The sequence below is a fragment of the Macaca thibetana genome, chromosome 13, assembly GCF_024542745.1.
Source record: "Macaca thibetana thibetana isolate TM-01 chromosome 13, ASM2454274v1, whole genome shotgun sequence".
Taxonomy (NCBI): domain Eukaryota; kingdom Metazoa; phylum Chordata; class Mammalia; order Primates; family Cercopithecidae; genus Macaca; species Macaca thibetana.
The window spans coordinates 18,371,971-18,386,044 of NC_065590.1; the positions used below are offsets into that span (position 1 = coordinate 18,371,971).

Here is a 14,074-nt window from a genome sequence, read left to right on the forward strand (position 1 = left end):
CTACTTTTTTTTCCCTCTGGGCACCTCGTAGGGGACACCAAAAGCAGATGGATGTGCTGGCTCCGTTTTCTGGCATGCGGCTCGCGTTGGGGGGGCCCTGGCCCAGGCGGGGGTCACCTGCATCTGCTGTCCTCCCTGAGGTACTCAAGAGGAGGCCTTGGAAGGGCCACACTGAAGAGCAATTTGTGCTGAGACCGGCCCTTCCCAACCTGCCTCCCTCCCACCTCTCAGGGTCTCTGCCGCTGTCCCCTGCAGCCACAGTGGCATCGCCTATTACCCTGTTTCCCACCAACGTCTGTGAGTTGTGTCCTGTCAGGACTGCCAGTCCAGAGTCTCCTGGCTGAGCTGGACAGCGTCCCCTGCACTCAGTGGCGAGCCAGTCCTCACAGACACAAGCACCTGCGCCTGGCATGCAGGGAGAACCGGGCGGCACCTGTAGGTAGCAGGGCTCACATCATCCTAGCTCCTGGGCCCAACTCTCACTTTCCATTTGCTTCAAAACACCTTGGCAGCTCAACACAGGCCCTGCGGAGTGCTCAGGGCATCTCATTAACACTCAAGACCACCCCACATGCTCAGACATCACCTCTGCAGATTCTCACAGGTTGGTACTTCAAGTACTTATTTAAGGCAATCATGGGATTTTAGGATCAGAGAGCCTTCCTCACCACTGCCTGGTAGCGTATATAGGGCTTTCACGCCAATTAGAAAAAGCACCTCTTGAGGGCAGGTTGCTGAGGACAAGTACAGCCTCCTCCAGGCATGGTGTGCAGTCAGGCACGGGGGCTAGGGGCTCACTGCACCTGGGACAGTGCACAGACAGGATAGGCTGGCGGCTGGGCCGACTCGGCTGACCCAGCTGGGCATGGCATGTGTCTGCTTTCACATGCAGCCTGTTGAAACTAACAGCACAGCCTTCGCTTACCCATACCACTTCCTTATTTCTATAGCAAGATCTTCACTTGCTGCTAATTGTCTGCAGATTTCTCTTCTGCTCTAATCAGAGTAAACCGAAGTATTTTAGTGCCTCCGCTAATTTCATCCCCTTTCTCCTCTAGATGGTGGCTTGCTCATGCTTCTTCTAAAATAAGTAAACAATTCCCAGTTCTCCTACCAGAAGTCCCACTTCTGCTCTTCTCCCAGGGCCATGCTGGCTCGAGTTAGGGAGGTGTGTGCTTCCTCCTCACCTCTTCCATCCAGGTGCAGCACCCACTCTGCAGGGAAGACCCACAGCAGGAGTGCTGTCAGGGGCTGCACTGGAGGCCAGGAGGCTGGGGAGGGCTGGGTAAGTCCTGCGGAAGGGCTGAAGCAGGCTCAGGAGCTCAGAGACGACCAGGAGCTGCAGGCAGGGCGAGGATGAGTGCAGATGCTCAGAGGAGCGTGCGGGACACCTATTTGTATACAATAGGCTACTGTATAGTATAAACATACTATGCGATAGCATTATGTCTAAAAAAATGTAAATACCTTAATTAACAAATATTTTATTTGGCCGGGCGCGGTGGCTCATGCCTGTAATCCCAGCACTTTGGGAGGCCGAGGTGGGCAGATCATGAAGTCAGGAGATCAAGACCATCCTGGCTAACACAGTGAAACCGCGTCTCTACTAAAAATACAAAAACGTAGCCAGGCGTGGTGGCAGGTGCCTGTAGTCCCAGCTACTCGGGAGGCTGAGGCAGGAGAATGGCATGAACCGGGTGAAGCTTGCAGTGAGCTGAGATTGTGCCACTGCGCTCCAGCCTAGGTGACAGAGCGAGACTCCATCTCAAAAAAAAAAAAATTTATTTGTCCAGCACAGTGACTCACGCCTGTAATCCCAGCACTTTGGTAGCCTGAGGCAGGTGGTTCACCTGAGGTCACGAGTTTGAGAGCAGCCAGGCCAAAATGGTGAAACCCTGTCTCTACTAAAAAGACGAAAATTAGCCTAGTGTGGTGGCGAGTACCTGCAATCCCAGCTACTAGGGAGGCTGGGGCTGGAGAATCACTTGAACCCAGGAGGCAGAGGTTCCAGTGAGCTGAGATCAAGCCACTGCATTCCAGCCTAGGCGACAGAGCGAGACTCGTAAAAAATAAAAAGAAAAAAAAGAGAAAGAAATACTTTATTGCCCCAAAATGTTAATGATCATCTGAGCCTTCAGGGAGTTATAATTTATTTGCTGGTGGAGGGTCTTGTCTTGATGTGAACAGCTGCTGACTAATCAGGATGGTGGTGGCTGAAGGCAGGGATGGCTGTGGCAATTTCTTAAAATAAGACAGCAATGAGGTTTGCTACATTGACTCTTCCTTTCATGATAGATTTCTCTATAGCATTTGATGCTGTCTGACAGCATTTTACCCACAGTAGAATTTCTTTCAAAATTGGAGTCAATCCTCTTAAACCCTACTACTGCTTTATCAACTGTTTATGAGCTATTCTAAACCCTTTGTTGTCATTTCAATGATGTGCCCGCCATTTTCACCAGGAGTAGATTTTATCTCAAGAAACCACTTTCTTGCCCATCCATGAGGAGCAACTCCTCCTCTGTTCAGGTTTTCTCATGAGATTGCAGCAATTCAGTTATGTCTTCAGGTTCAATTTCTAATTCTAGTTCTCTTGCTGTTTCTCCACATCTGCAGTGACCTCCTCCACTGAAGTCTTGAACCAACGACTCAAAGTCATCCATGAGGATTGGAAGAACCTTCTTCAAAACTCCTATTAATGTTGATATTTTGACCTCCCCATGAATCACAAATGTTCATCCTAGAATGCTGAATCCTTTCCAAAAGGTTTTCAATTTACTTTGCCCAGATCCATGAGAGAAATCACCATCTATGGCAGCTATAGCCTATGAAAGGTACTTCTTGGCCAGGCACGCTGGCTCACGATTGTAATCCCAGCACTTTGGGAGGCCAAGGCAGGCGGATCACTTGAGGCCAGGAGTTAGAGACCAGCCTGTCCAACATGGCGAAAACCTGTCTCTAGTAAAAAAAAAAAAAAAAAAAAAAAAAAAAATTGGCCAGCCGTGGTGGCACGCGCCTGTAATTCCAGCTACTTGGAAGGCTGAGGCAGGAGAATGGCTTGAACCTAGGAGGCGGAGGTTGCAGTGAGCTGAGATCATGCCACTGCACTCCAGCCTGGACAACAGAGTGAAACTCCATCTCAAAAAAAAAAAATTAAAAAAATGTACTTTTTAAATAAGAACACTTGACAATCTAAACTATTCCTTGATGCATGAGCTGAGGAATGAATGCTGTGTCAGCAGACATGAAAACAACATTCATCTCCTTGTACATCTCCATCAGAGCTCTCGGATAACCAAGTACACTGTCAATGAGCAGTAATATTTTAAAAGGAATCTTTTTTTCTGAGCAGTAGGTCTTGACAATGGACTTAAAATATTCAGGAAACCATGCTGTAAACACGTGTGCTATCATCCAGGCTTGGTTGTCCCATTTACAGAGTACAGGCAGAGTAGATTTAGCATAATTCTTAAGAGCCCTAGGGTTCTCGGAATGGTAAATGAACACTGGCTTCACTTAAAGTCACCAGCTGCATTAGCCCCTAAAAAGAGAGTCAGCCTGTCCTCTAAAGCTTTGAAGCCAGGCCTTGGTGTCTCCTCTCTAGCTATGAAAGTCCTAGATGACATCATTGTCCAATATACGGCTGTTTTGTCTACACTGAAAATCTGTTGTTTAGTGTCACCACCTTCATCAGTGATTTTAGCTACATCCTCTGGATAACTTGCTTCAGCTTTTCCATCAGCACTTGCTGCTTTACCTTGTACTTTTATGTTACAGAGATGGCTTCTTTCTTTAAACCTCATGAACCAACCTCTGCTAGCTTCAAACTTTTCTCCTTTAGCTTCCTCACCTCTCTCAGGATTCATGGAGTTGAAGAGAGTTAGGGCTTCAACTCCATGGGCTTGTTAGGGCTTGCTCTGGATTAGGCTTTGACTCAAGGGAATGTTGCAGTTGGTCTGATCTTCTATCCAGGTCACTCAAACATTCTCCATATCAGCAATCAGGCTGTTTCACTTTCTTATAATTCATGTGTTCCCTGGAGCAGCACTTATAATTTCCTTCAATAACTTCTCTTTTCATTGACAACTTAGATAACTGTTTGGCACAAGTTTCAGCCTATCTCAGCTTTTGACATGACTTCCTCGCCAAGCTTAATCATTTCTAACTTTTGACCGAAAGTGAGAGATGTTCAACTCTAGCTTTTGCTTGACCACTTAGAGGTCATGTAGGGTTACTAAATGGCCTGATTTCAATGTCGTTGTATCTCAGGGAAAAGGTAGGCCTGAGGAGAGAAAGAGAGATGGGGGAACAGTGGGTCCGTGCAGCCGTCAGAACACACACATCACTCATTGAGCAAGTTCGCTGTCTTATATGGGCATGGTCCATGGTGCCCCAAACAATTCCAACAGTAACACCAAAAATCACTGATCATGTCACCATAAAGATATAATGAAAAAGTCTGAAATATTATGAGAATTAGCAAAATGGGACACAGAGCCTCGAAGTGAGCACATGCTGTTGGAAAAATGGCACCACTAGACTTGGTGGATGTTGGGTTGCCCCAACGCTTACATTTGTAAAAAAAAAAAAAAATGTAGTCTCTGTGAGGCACAACAAAATGAAGTGCAATGAAATGAGGTTTGCCTGTGTTTCAGATGCATTCTGAGGCTGAAGCCCCACCACTGGACAGGGCCCAGGGATGCCCAGCCTCGGGCCTCTGAAGGGCGATGAGTGGCTGATCACTCACTGTGGTGGCTGTGCTGGGAATTTCCCTCAGAGTGCATCATCACCCATGACTACCTCTTCAAAGGGCAGCCTGAAGCCAGCACTGGCTCACTTCCAATGGGGAAACTCCGCAGGGCTGTCTCAGCTCCAGAGCCCTGAGGATCAACGAGGCTTCCCTTCAGCCACAGCTCAGGTGTGTCCTGAGAGCACTCCCCAAAAACCTCCCCATCTCAGGGTCTGCCTCCAGGAAACCCAACCTGGAGGTAGACAATGCTGGTATCGCTGGGGATGTGCTGCTACCACCTGGGCCTGCATCTCCTTCCTTCCACTGCAGCTGGCCCTGCAGCGGCCCCAGACATCTCTGACCTTTGCTCGCCAGGCTCTATGTCATCCAGAGACTCTCTCAATAAAATTCTCTGCTCTTCCCACTTGCATCTCCTCCACTTCTCCACCTGCTTGGGGTCCCAGCTCTGCCCTCTCTCTAGAGGTGCAGGCGGCAGGGGTGTGGATGAAGAGCACTCACCCCTCCAGTGGTTCTCAGGCTCACTCTCATATTCTTGGTCGCATCTATCTGTAATATCCTGAGGATGGTGCCGCCAATGCCTGGAAGGGCTGACCATGGGGCCAGGCTGACCACAAGGCTGGGCACTGTCAGAGGAGGCTAGATGGCTGACCTCTAAGACACCTCTTGGGAGCAGTACCCAGTGATTTTGCTGCTCCAGGCCTTCGTTCCAAGCCTGGCAGGGACTTATTTTACCGAGTCTGTTGTCTTGAACTCACGCTGATCCAGTCCATTGCAGGCTGAGTGCAGCACCAGCCTGTTCTCTGAACTGGCAGTGGAAGGTGCCCCTGTCTTGTGTTGGCATGGTTTGGTCAGCAGTCCTTTTCCTGTGTCCTAGAATGTGGGGACTGTTGTTATTGAGGCTGGTTTGGTGGCCTTTTGACCACATGCACAAATGGCAGTGGGAGGTCATGAGGAGGCCACTCCGGATCACATCAAGGCCTGCGAGGTCATCCCTGCCATGACAGAGAGCATGTCTCACATGACCAATGTCAACCACCAGATCCAGGGACCCTGGTCTGCACCCTAGCAGGGGAGGATGAAAACTGCTGGCCGCCATTCCCCTGGGCTTCCCTTTCCCTCTTGCAGGCCAACCCCCTCCTCTCCCTAAGTCTTCCTCTGGGCTCCTGGATAGGACTCCCAGGCCCCTCAGGTGCCATCTGGGTGGTCATGCACCTCACAGGGCACCTGGTTTTCCCTGCAGGTGATGAACTGCACCCATCGACTGTGGAAGTTTCCTTCTCTGATGGCAGGCTGACATGCAGTCCTAGACCAAGGCTCTGTGCCAAGAGTTACGTTGCTCTCGGATTGCAGGCACGCAGATCAAGCCAGACCCAGGCATGTCTGTCTGATGCATGTTTCTTCCTCCTCCTCCACCTCCTCCATTGCTGTAGGTGATGACGGGACATCTTGGATGGCTCCTGCAGGGTAGCCCTATGCCCTCTCCCTGCCTCCTCTGGTTCTTCACATCAGGCAGTGGCTCTAAGATGCCCATGAAGAAGTGGAGGTGAGAATCAACCCTTCCGAATCAGGGGCAACTTACTCACAGCGTTTCATCAACCTTGAGACCCTCTGGGTGGGTTGGCCGTGCCCAGGAGCATGGCCTCTAGGAGCAGACACTCAGATTTCTGCTTCCCCAAATCACAGCAGGTCTGTCAGAGGAATAGCGGACAAGTCCCAGGGCCAGACAGTGGAATTCTCAACACAGTAGGGGGTGGAAAGGGGGTGCAGGAATGGGAGATGTCTCTGCAGACTCACAGTCGCCTCCATGCACTGGGTGAGCAAACTGAGACCCTTCTTGTGTTTCCAGGCAACTGAGCCCTTAGGGAATCCATGCCGTGGAAGCCTTTCACATGCTGGAAGAAGGGGCAAGAACATCATCCAGCCATCGACATGCTAACCGTGCGGGATCAGGCCTCTTAATCTCAAGGGCTCATGTTTCAGCGCACATGATGTGGCCTGGAGAGGTCAAAGCTATGCAATTACGAAGATCAGGAACAAGGTCTCCTGAAGTCATTGCATGGCTGACTTTCACATCAGCCCCATCTGGGCCCTGGCTGGAGTCCCCAAGCCATCATTCTCCGGGCAGCAGCGCACTGTTGTTTGCTGTGGTTGTTTTTGCAACGACAGCACATCTCATGTTCAATTTCAGACTTCTGAACGTGACTTACAGATACTATTTTGGGAACAATGGTTAGATCAGACCCCCACCCCAGGTACCTGCCACAGGTAAGGTACGTGTGGGAATACCAGCGTCTTACAGCGGAAGAGGACAGGTGAGCAGTCAGGCTAATTCCCCTCCCTCATAAACTGATGTGGTCAGTCTGATCTTTTCCTCTCTGGGGATAAAATAAAGGATGTCATGTTTGCAGAATGCATCATGCATGCTGCTGTAACGTATGTAATGTTACCTGGCGTGTGACTGCTACTCAGTATCTCAGTATAACAGCCACGAACACACATGGAACGGACCATCACCAGTTACAGGTCATGCTGCCCATGATCCAGCTGCTGCATGGAGGGCCGCTGTGTCACCTGCAGACACATTCCTACCTAAATCCTTGTCATCCTTAGAAGGATGTTGTCCGACACGTAAGTTTCCCTTCCCTCTTACCCAAATCTCAAGTTGAGTGGAAGGTACCCTTCCCTGGGGAAGAAGCCCAGAGGGAGACGGTGGAGGGCTAGAGGTCACAGCAACCTTGTCCCCCAGGGCAGGGGAACTGGGTGAAGAAGAGGTCCCTCCACACCTGCACCAAATTCAGAAGCCATCCGGGACCTGGAGGTTTGTCCACGGTTGAGGCCTCCAGAATATTCACAACTCTTGAGGGGTGACATGCCTGGAACTGTTACCTTTTGGGTCTCCGGGACAGAGCAGCCTTCTCGGATGGCTAATCCTTGAGCTCGCCTCACGCTGCGGAGCCCTCTGCACCCAGGAAGGGGAGGCCTTTGCTCTCATAGAACAAGTGGCAGCTGCTGAGAGCCTGTGTACAGGCATTCAGCTGGTCATGGGGACTCCAAAACAAACCCATCTGGGCTTTGCCCTTGAAGCACTCATGGCCTCAGCAACCTGACGTGTGTCTTGCCTCTCGTTTGGGAAACTCCATCAGGGCCATCCCCTGTGGGTGCAGGTTTCTTTCCTCAGATAGCATTCTGCATCCAATTCTTCAAGAGGAGCGAACCCATCACCCCCCACCCTCCCATGTGCCTCCTTGGCACCAGCTTTGCCTGAAGCTGCCAGAACTGAGCTAGGAGCATGGCAGGAGATGGAGGGAGTGTTTTATTTTGTCCAGTGCTGGTGAAAACTTGAATACCAGTCTCAAGGCATCCGGAAGTAGCCTGCTCAGGAAGCTAGGTAAAAAATAGGCACCTTTCAAATTCCTTTCATTACATTGCTTAATCACAGTGGGAGGATACTGGAAGCTTTCTTGCCGACCACTGGAGAAAGGCTGGCGTTTCCACTGGGCTTAGAGGTGGCTGAGCGTGTGCCAGCAGCTGAGCAACTTCTAGACCTTTTGAAGCTTGGCAAGTTGCTCTTCAAAATACTTTTTTGCTTGAAATACATCCTGTTCGGCCGGGCGCAGTGCCTCATGCCTGTAATCCCAGAATTTTGGGAGGCCGAGTCAGGCGGATCACGAGATCAGGAGATCGAGACCATCCTGGCTAATATGGTGAAACTCTGTCTCTACTAAAAATACAAAAAATTAGCCAGGCGTGGTGGCAGGCGCCTGTAGTCCCAGCTACTTGGGAGGCTAAGGGAGGACAATGGTGTGAACCTGGGGTACGGAGCTTGCAGTGAGCCGAGATTGCACCACTGCACTCCAGCCTGGGAGACAGAGCAAGACTCCATCTCAAAAAAAAAAAAAAAAAAAAGAAATACATCCTGTTCTGCAACAACACAGGTTCTGAGTGTCCCTCTGACCTCTGACCCAGCCTGCATTGACAGAGCTTTCTGTATTTGTCATATTGTTTGCCAAGTTCATAGACTTCACGTTAACACAGTCATTCCAGTGACTGAGCTCTGCCAAACACAAGAGCAAAAGGGAGTCTAATTCTTCAGAGCATGATTTAAATGGGGAATTTTAAAATTGCACTTATCTGTTAAGAGCTGTAATTTAACTGGGCAGATGTTCTAAACAAGATAAGTATCTCACTTCCTAGCACTGATTCATCTGGTTCTATTTGGGGATGAGATGCAGCTGGCATGCGCTGGTGTGGCCCTGGGATGGAGGCTGAAACACAGAACCACTTCCAAGCAGTTGGTGACTACTGGCTGCCCAAGCTCCTAGACTACCCACTGCTCTGCGCACCTGCTTCCCTCCTGCCTCTCCCCGCCAATCTCGGACTTTCCATGCTATGGAGAGAGCCTGCTCCACACTACGGCTGGCTCCTCTCCTGTTGACTGGGACCTGCATTGTGAATACTCTGAATATCCTCCCTGCTTAGAAGAAATGTCCTAGAAACATCAACATCAAAAGGAACTGCTAGACTTTTTTGTCTTCCACACTCTCCTTTCAGTGGTGTTATTAGATGCACATAACTATACTGGTCAACCAGTAACACATGGGAAAACCCCGCGGAAACCACACGTGGACAGGCCAGCCCAGGCAGGAGGGAGGGCTGCAGGCACGGGACCCCGACAGACACAAAGGGCAGCTCACACGTTGAGGGGCAGCTGGACCTTGGGAGGCGTGCCCTGCTCTCCAGACACCGAGGCAGCTCGCGGGACAGCTGTGGGGGTAGATCCTGCCGAGGAGGAGGCATCCTGGAAACAGACAAGAGGGGACAGGAGTGAGGAGACAGAGACCCCATCCAAGGGAAAGAGAAATGCAAGGTGAGGCTAATTCCACAGGTGCCTGTGCTTCCCCAGCTGCCGGGCTGTTTGGCCTCCAAAGTGCCGTGCCTACCTGGACTGTCAAAATGGTTCTCCAATCATGGGAGGGAGCCTGGCAGCCCAGGACCCCTGCCCTGAGGTGGTTTTCGAGAGCCCCTTCCCAGCAGCTCAGGGAGCCTTCTACGGCCTGCGTCCAGGCTGGTCAGCGTCACGCTATAGTCAGGACGCGGAGAGGCCGTGTTCCAGACCTCGCTTTGTTCTTAGACCTTGAATTAATTATTATTGTGTTTGTTTAAAAAAATCCACACGAAATCTTTCATGCTAGGAAACAGAGCTTATTTAAAAAGAGCATCCCCAGGAACTGGAGATTAATCCTTAAAGAAAAGTAGTCCCATGACAGCAGACAGAGCAGCAGGCCAAGAGGACCGGGAGTCACAGGGCGCCCCCCTCCCCCCAAGACCCCAAAGTGTTCCAAGCTTCAAGGGTTTTTTAAGCGAGGAGATGACCCGAGGAATGGTCAGCATCAGTGGTGCGCTGTGCTCTCCAGGGGCAGTGGAGGGGCTGAGGGAGGAATCTGGGTGGCACCATGGTCTTGCCAAGGGAATTCCTACATGGAGAATCCTCAGCCCCAGCCCGTGTAGGGCAGAGCTGCCCCCAGGTCCCCCTACCACCCAGCTTGCTCGCCCTGCCCCGGCCTTCCCTAGGACAGTGTCCTGTCTTCCTGTTCAGAGGCATCTGATGGCAGAGGGGTCTGACCTGTGTCCCTCTCAAACATCTGTCCGAGTCCCAGCCCTGGCACCAGTGCTTGTGGTCTTATCTGGAATAGGGGTCTTTGCAGATATGAGGTAAGGAGCCTGAGAATAGATCATCCTTGATTAGAGTGGGCCCCAAATCCAGTGATGAGTATCCTTACAAGACAGAGGAGGAGGAGCGGGATGTGGAGGGGAAGGAAGCCCATACGAGGACGGAGCAGAGATGGGAGTGATGCATCCACAAGCCAAGGGGTGCTGAGGATGCCAGCAGCCACCAAAGCCAGGAGGGAGCCCCGGAACAGACTCCCCTCAGCCTCGGGAGGAACTAGACCTGCCCACACCTTTACTTGGGGCTTCCGACCTCCAGAGCTGTGAGAGAACAACTTTCTGTTGCTTTTAGCCACCTAAGTTTGTGGTACTGCTCTGGAAGCCCCAGGATACCCCATCAGAGGGGCTGTCGGGGAGCCTGGAGGAGGAAGGGGTCCATCTCCCTTCAAGGAGAGAGCCATAGGTCTCCTCCCTTCCTCGAGGATCCCATTTAGGCCTGACAAGGGGCAGAATAGCAGTCCCGGCAGAAACTGGAGCAGAGGATGGGGCAGAATAGCAGTCCCGGCAGAAACTGGAGCAGAGGATGCGGCCAGGTTGCAGGTACCTTGGACAAAGACAGGTTTGGCGGGGTGCGGGGGCTGCCTGGCTCTGAATGGGGAAGGTGCCTGTGTCCCCATTGTGTGTCCTCAGGTGAGTGAAAGGCACTAGAAGCAGAGACCATACAGATGGAGGGAGAGCCACCTGGAAGTTGCCCCAGGCAGGCAGCCAGCCCTGTACCCTGACGCCTCACACCACCTTCTTAGCTTAGGAGCAAGAAGCTTCTCAGCTTTCTCATCACTCACTGACCAGGTCTGGCCTTGCTTAACTGATAACCTCTGCATGCTGCCGGCCACCTACCTGCCCCTCCCTGGCTGGTCACAGCCCTCCCTGACCAGTGATCATGAGCAGAGCCTAAAACCATGCTACGCGGGCAGCGTCTACAAAGTCAGAAACGATTTCTTCCTCCTGTTTAAACCCAGTGCGCCTGGCAGAATGAGCAGGTGCAACTGAGAGACCCCCATTGTGTCTCTAGGGTAACTCCAAGTCTCAAATGACTTCCATTGCAATGCAGACACTGTGAGAGAAACCTTTGATTTTCAAAGGCTCCTGAGAGAGCCAGGTGTCCAGAGGGCAGCCCCTCACGGACCTCATCCCTCGGTTACATGAAGAAGCAGGAAAGGCTGAGTACCATGTGGGAACAGGGCTGGAAGGGGGCATTCCTTCCCACGGATGGATTCCAGGGTCTTCTGTCTGCCCGGGACACCTGCCCTCTCCATGAAGGGAGACAGGGACCAGGAGGTCCCAACAATGCCAGGATCACTTTCCTTCTAGAAAACTCCCCAGAGCCGGTCCAGATCATGGGTCACCATCCATGGAGGTATAGGTGGGGGCTGGAGAGCGAGTATGAGGGCAGAGACACCCCAAGGGAGGGAGAAGGAGAAGCTGCCACCTCACTCTCCACCAGGCCCTCCCTGCCACAGGCATCTGTGCAGAGGAGAGGGTGTCCCCGTGCTGCTTTCTCCAGTGTCCAATGAAGAAACGTGTGGGAAGGATCTTAGGGTCATTCACTCACCCACTCAAATAGTTACCAAGCAGGTCCAGCACAGGGACAACAGGCTACACACGGACACTCGAGGCACCTGGTGTTCCCTCCCCCATGGGGAACACCATGGCCTGTGACTGTGTGGGACTTGCAATCCAGGTGGCCAAACACTGGACATATTTTTTTTTGAGATGAAGTCTCACTCTGTCACCCAGGCTGGAGTGCAGTGGCGAGATCTCGCCTCACTGGAACCTCTGCTTCCGGGCTCAAGCGATTCTCCTGCCTCAGCCTCCTGAGTAGCTGGGATTACAGGTGCACACTACCACGCCCGGCTATTATTTTGTTTGCTGTTGTTGTTTTGAGACAAGAGTCTTGCTCTGTCACCCAGGCTGGAGTGCAATGGCACAATATCGAGTGCAGTGGCTCAGACCTGTAATCACAGCATTTTGGGAGGCTGAGGCGGGAAGATCATGAGGTCAGGAGTTCAAGACCAGCCTGGCCAATATGGTGAAACCCCATCTCTACTAAAAATACAACAATTAGCCAGGCGTGATGGCGCATGCCTGTAATCCCAGCTACTGGGGAGGCTGAGGCAGGAAAATTGCTTGAACCCAGGAGACGGAGGTTGCAGTGAGCTGAGCTATTTTGTATTTTTAATAGAAAAAGGGTTTCACCATTTTGGCCAGGCTAGTCTTGAACTCCTGACCTCAGGTGATCTGCCCTCATTAGCCTCCCAAAGTGCTGGGATTACAGGCGTGAGCCACTGTGCCTGGATTGGACATGTAATTCTAAGCATGTAGGAGCCCCGGGAAGTTCAGCGTGCACAGGCCCCTTACACAGGTACCTAACCTGGGCTGGGCGTGGCTGGGAGGGCTTCGAAAGGCATGAGGCAGGCCTGTCAGGGAATGTCTTAGTCTGTTTAGTGTTGCTCACGATAGAATACTTAAAACTGGGTAATTTATAACGAAAAGGAATTTATTTCTTATAGTTCTGGAGACTGGAAAAGTGCAGTGCCGCACGGCCACTTCTGGTGACAGCCTTCTTGCTGGTGGGGACTCCGCAGAGCATTGCATGACGAGGGAGCTGAGCGTGCTGGCTCAGGTCCTGCTCCTTCTTCTTAGAAAGCCACTAGCCCCGCTCCCATGAGTCTAGGGATCCACGAGTGATGATTCAGCCTTGCCCTCATGACCTAACTGCCTTTTAAAGGCTCCACCTCTCAGCGCTGCGTCTGGGGGATTAAATTTCAACATGAATTTCAGAGGGGACACTCAAGCCACGGCAGGGAGGTGGTGAGGGTGGGTGGTGGGCCTAGAGGAGCCCGGGCCAGCTCATGTGGGAGGCCAGATAAAGTGAGGGTTTGGAGGCAAAGGGGGCAGTATCCCCATGGGATGAGGACAGGCTGTGCGGGGCCTCCGGAGAGGGCCTTCACTCTGAGGGCACGGAATCCCTGCAAGACGGGCAGGGAGAAGGCAGCCACACGCCAGGACCTGCCAGCTTTGCAGGGAACCCATCAGGAAGTGCGAGGGAGCCCAGCCTGCACCGGCAGACGGCAAGGGAGCCAGGAGGGGACCTGGACGCGCTCAGGGGGCTGTTAGTAGGAATAGCAGCCGCGACTGTAGCACCTGTGACTGAAGCACTCGCCCTGTGCAGAGCCTACCATGGCTGGGCCCAGCTCTGGGCACTTCCCCGGAACAATGCTTTCAACCTTCGCAAGCCTGCGATGGGTATTTCGAACTCAGCCCATGCAGAGGCCACGTGCTTAGCCACCACACCGTGGTGTAAGATCCTCACAGCTGCTGAAACGAACAGAGACTCAGGGGCTTACAATCACACAGAAGGTCTTTAAGTCAGAAGTTCTAAAATCAAGGTGTGGCATGGCTGTGTTCCCTCTGGGAGTCTAGAGGAGACTCCATTCCCTGCCTTTGTAGCTTCTAGAGGCTTCCAACATTCCTTGGCCCCCTCCACGTTAAGGCCAGCAGTGGCGCGTCTTCCTCTCTCTCGCCTCTGCTTCCACCACCCCATCCCCTTCCCTGACTCTGGCCTCTGCTTCCCTCTCGGGAGGGCCTTTGTGGCTG

General features: G+C 52.1%; 1 protein-coding gene across 1 annotated transcript in view; it reads right to left on the reverse strand.

The window, feature by feature from the left end:
• The window catches only part of SH3RF3 (SH3 domain containing ring finger 3), a 376,001-nt gene that overhangs the window by 79,051 nt on the left and 282,876 nt on the right, over positions 1-14,074 (reverse strand). Inside the window, exon 5 of the mRNA XM_050753008.1 lies at positions 9,445-9,548. Within this exon, the coding sequence (XP_050608965.1) occupies positions 9,445-9,548 (104 nt within the window). The remainder of the gene's footprint in view (positions 1-9,444; positions 9,549-14,074) is intronic.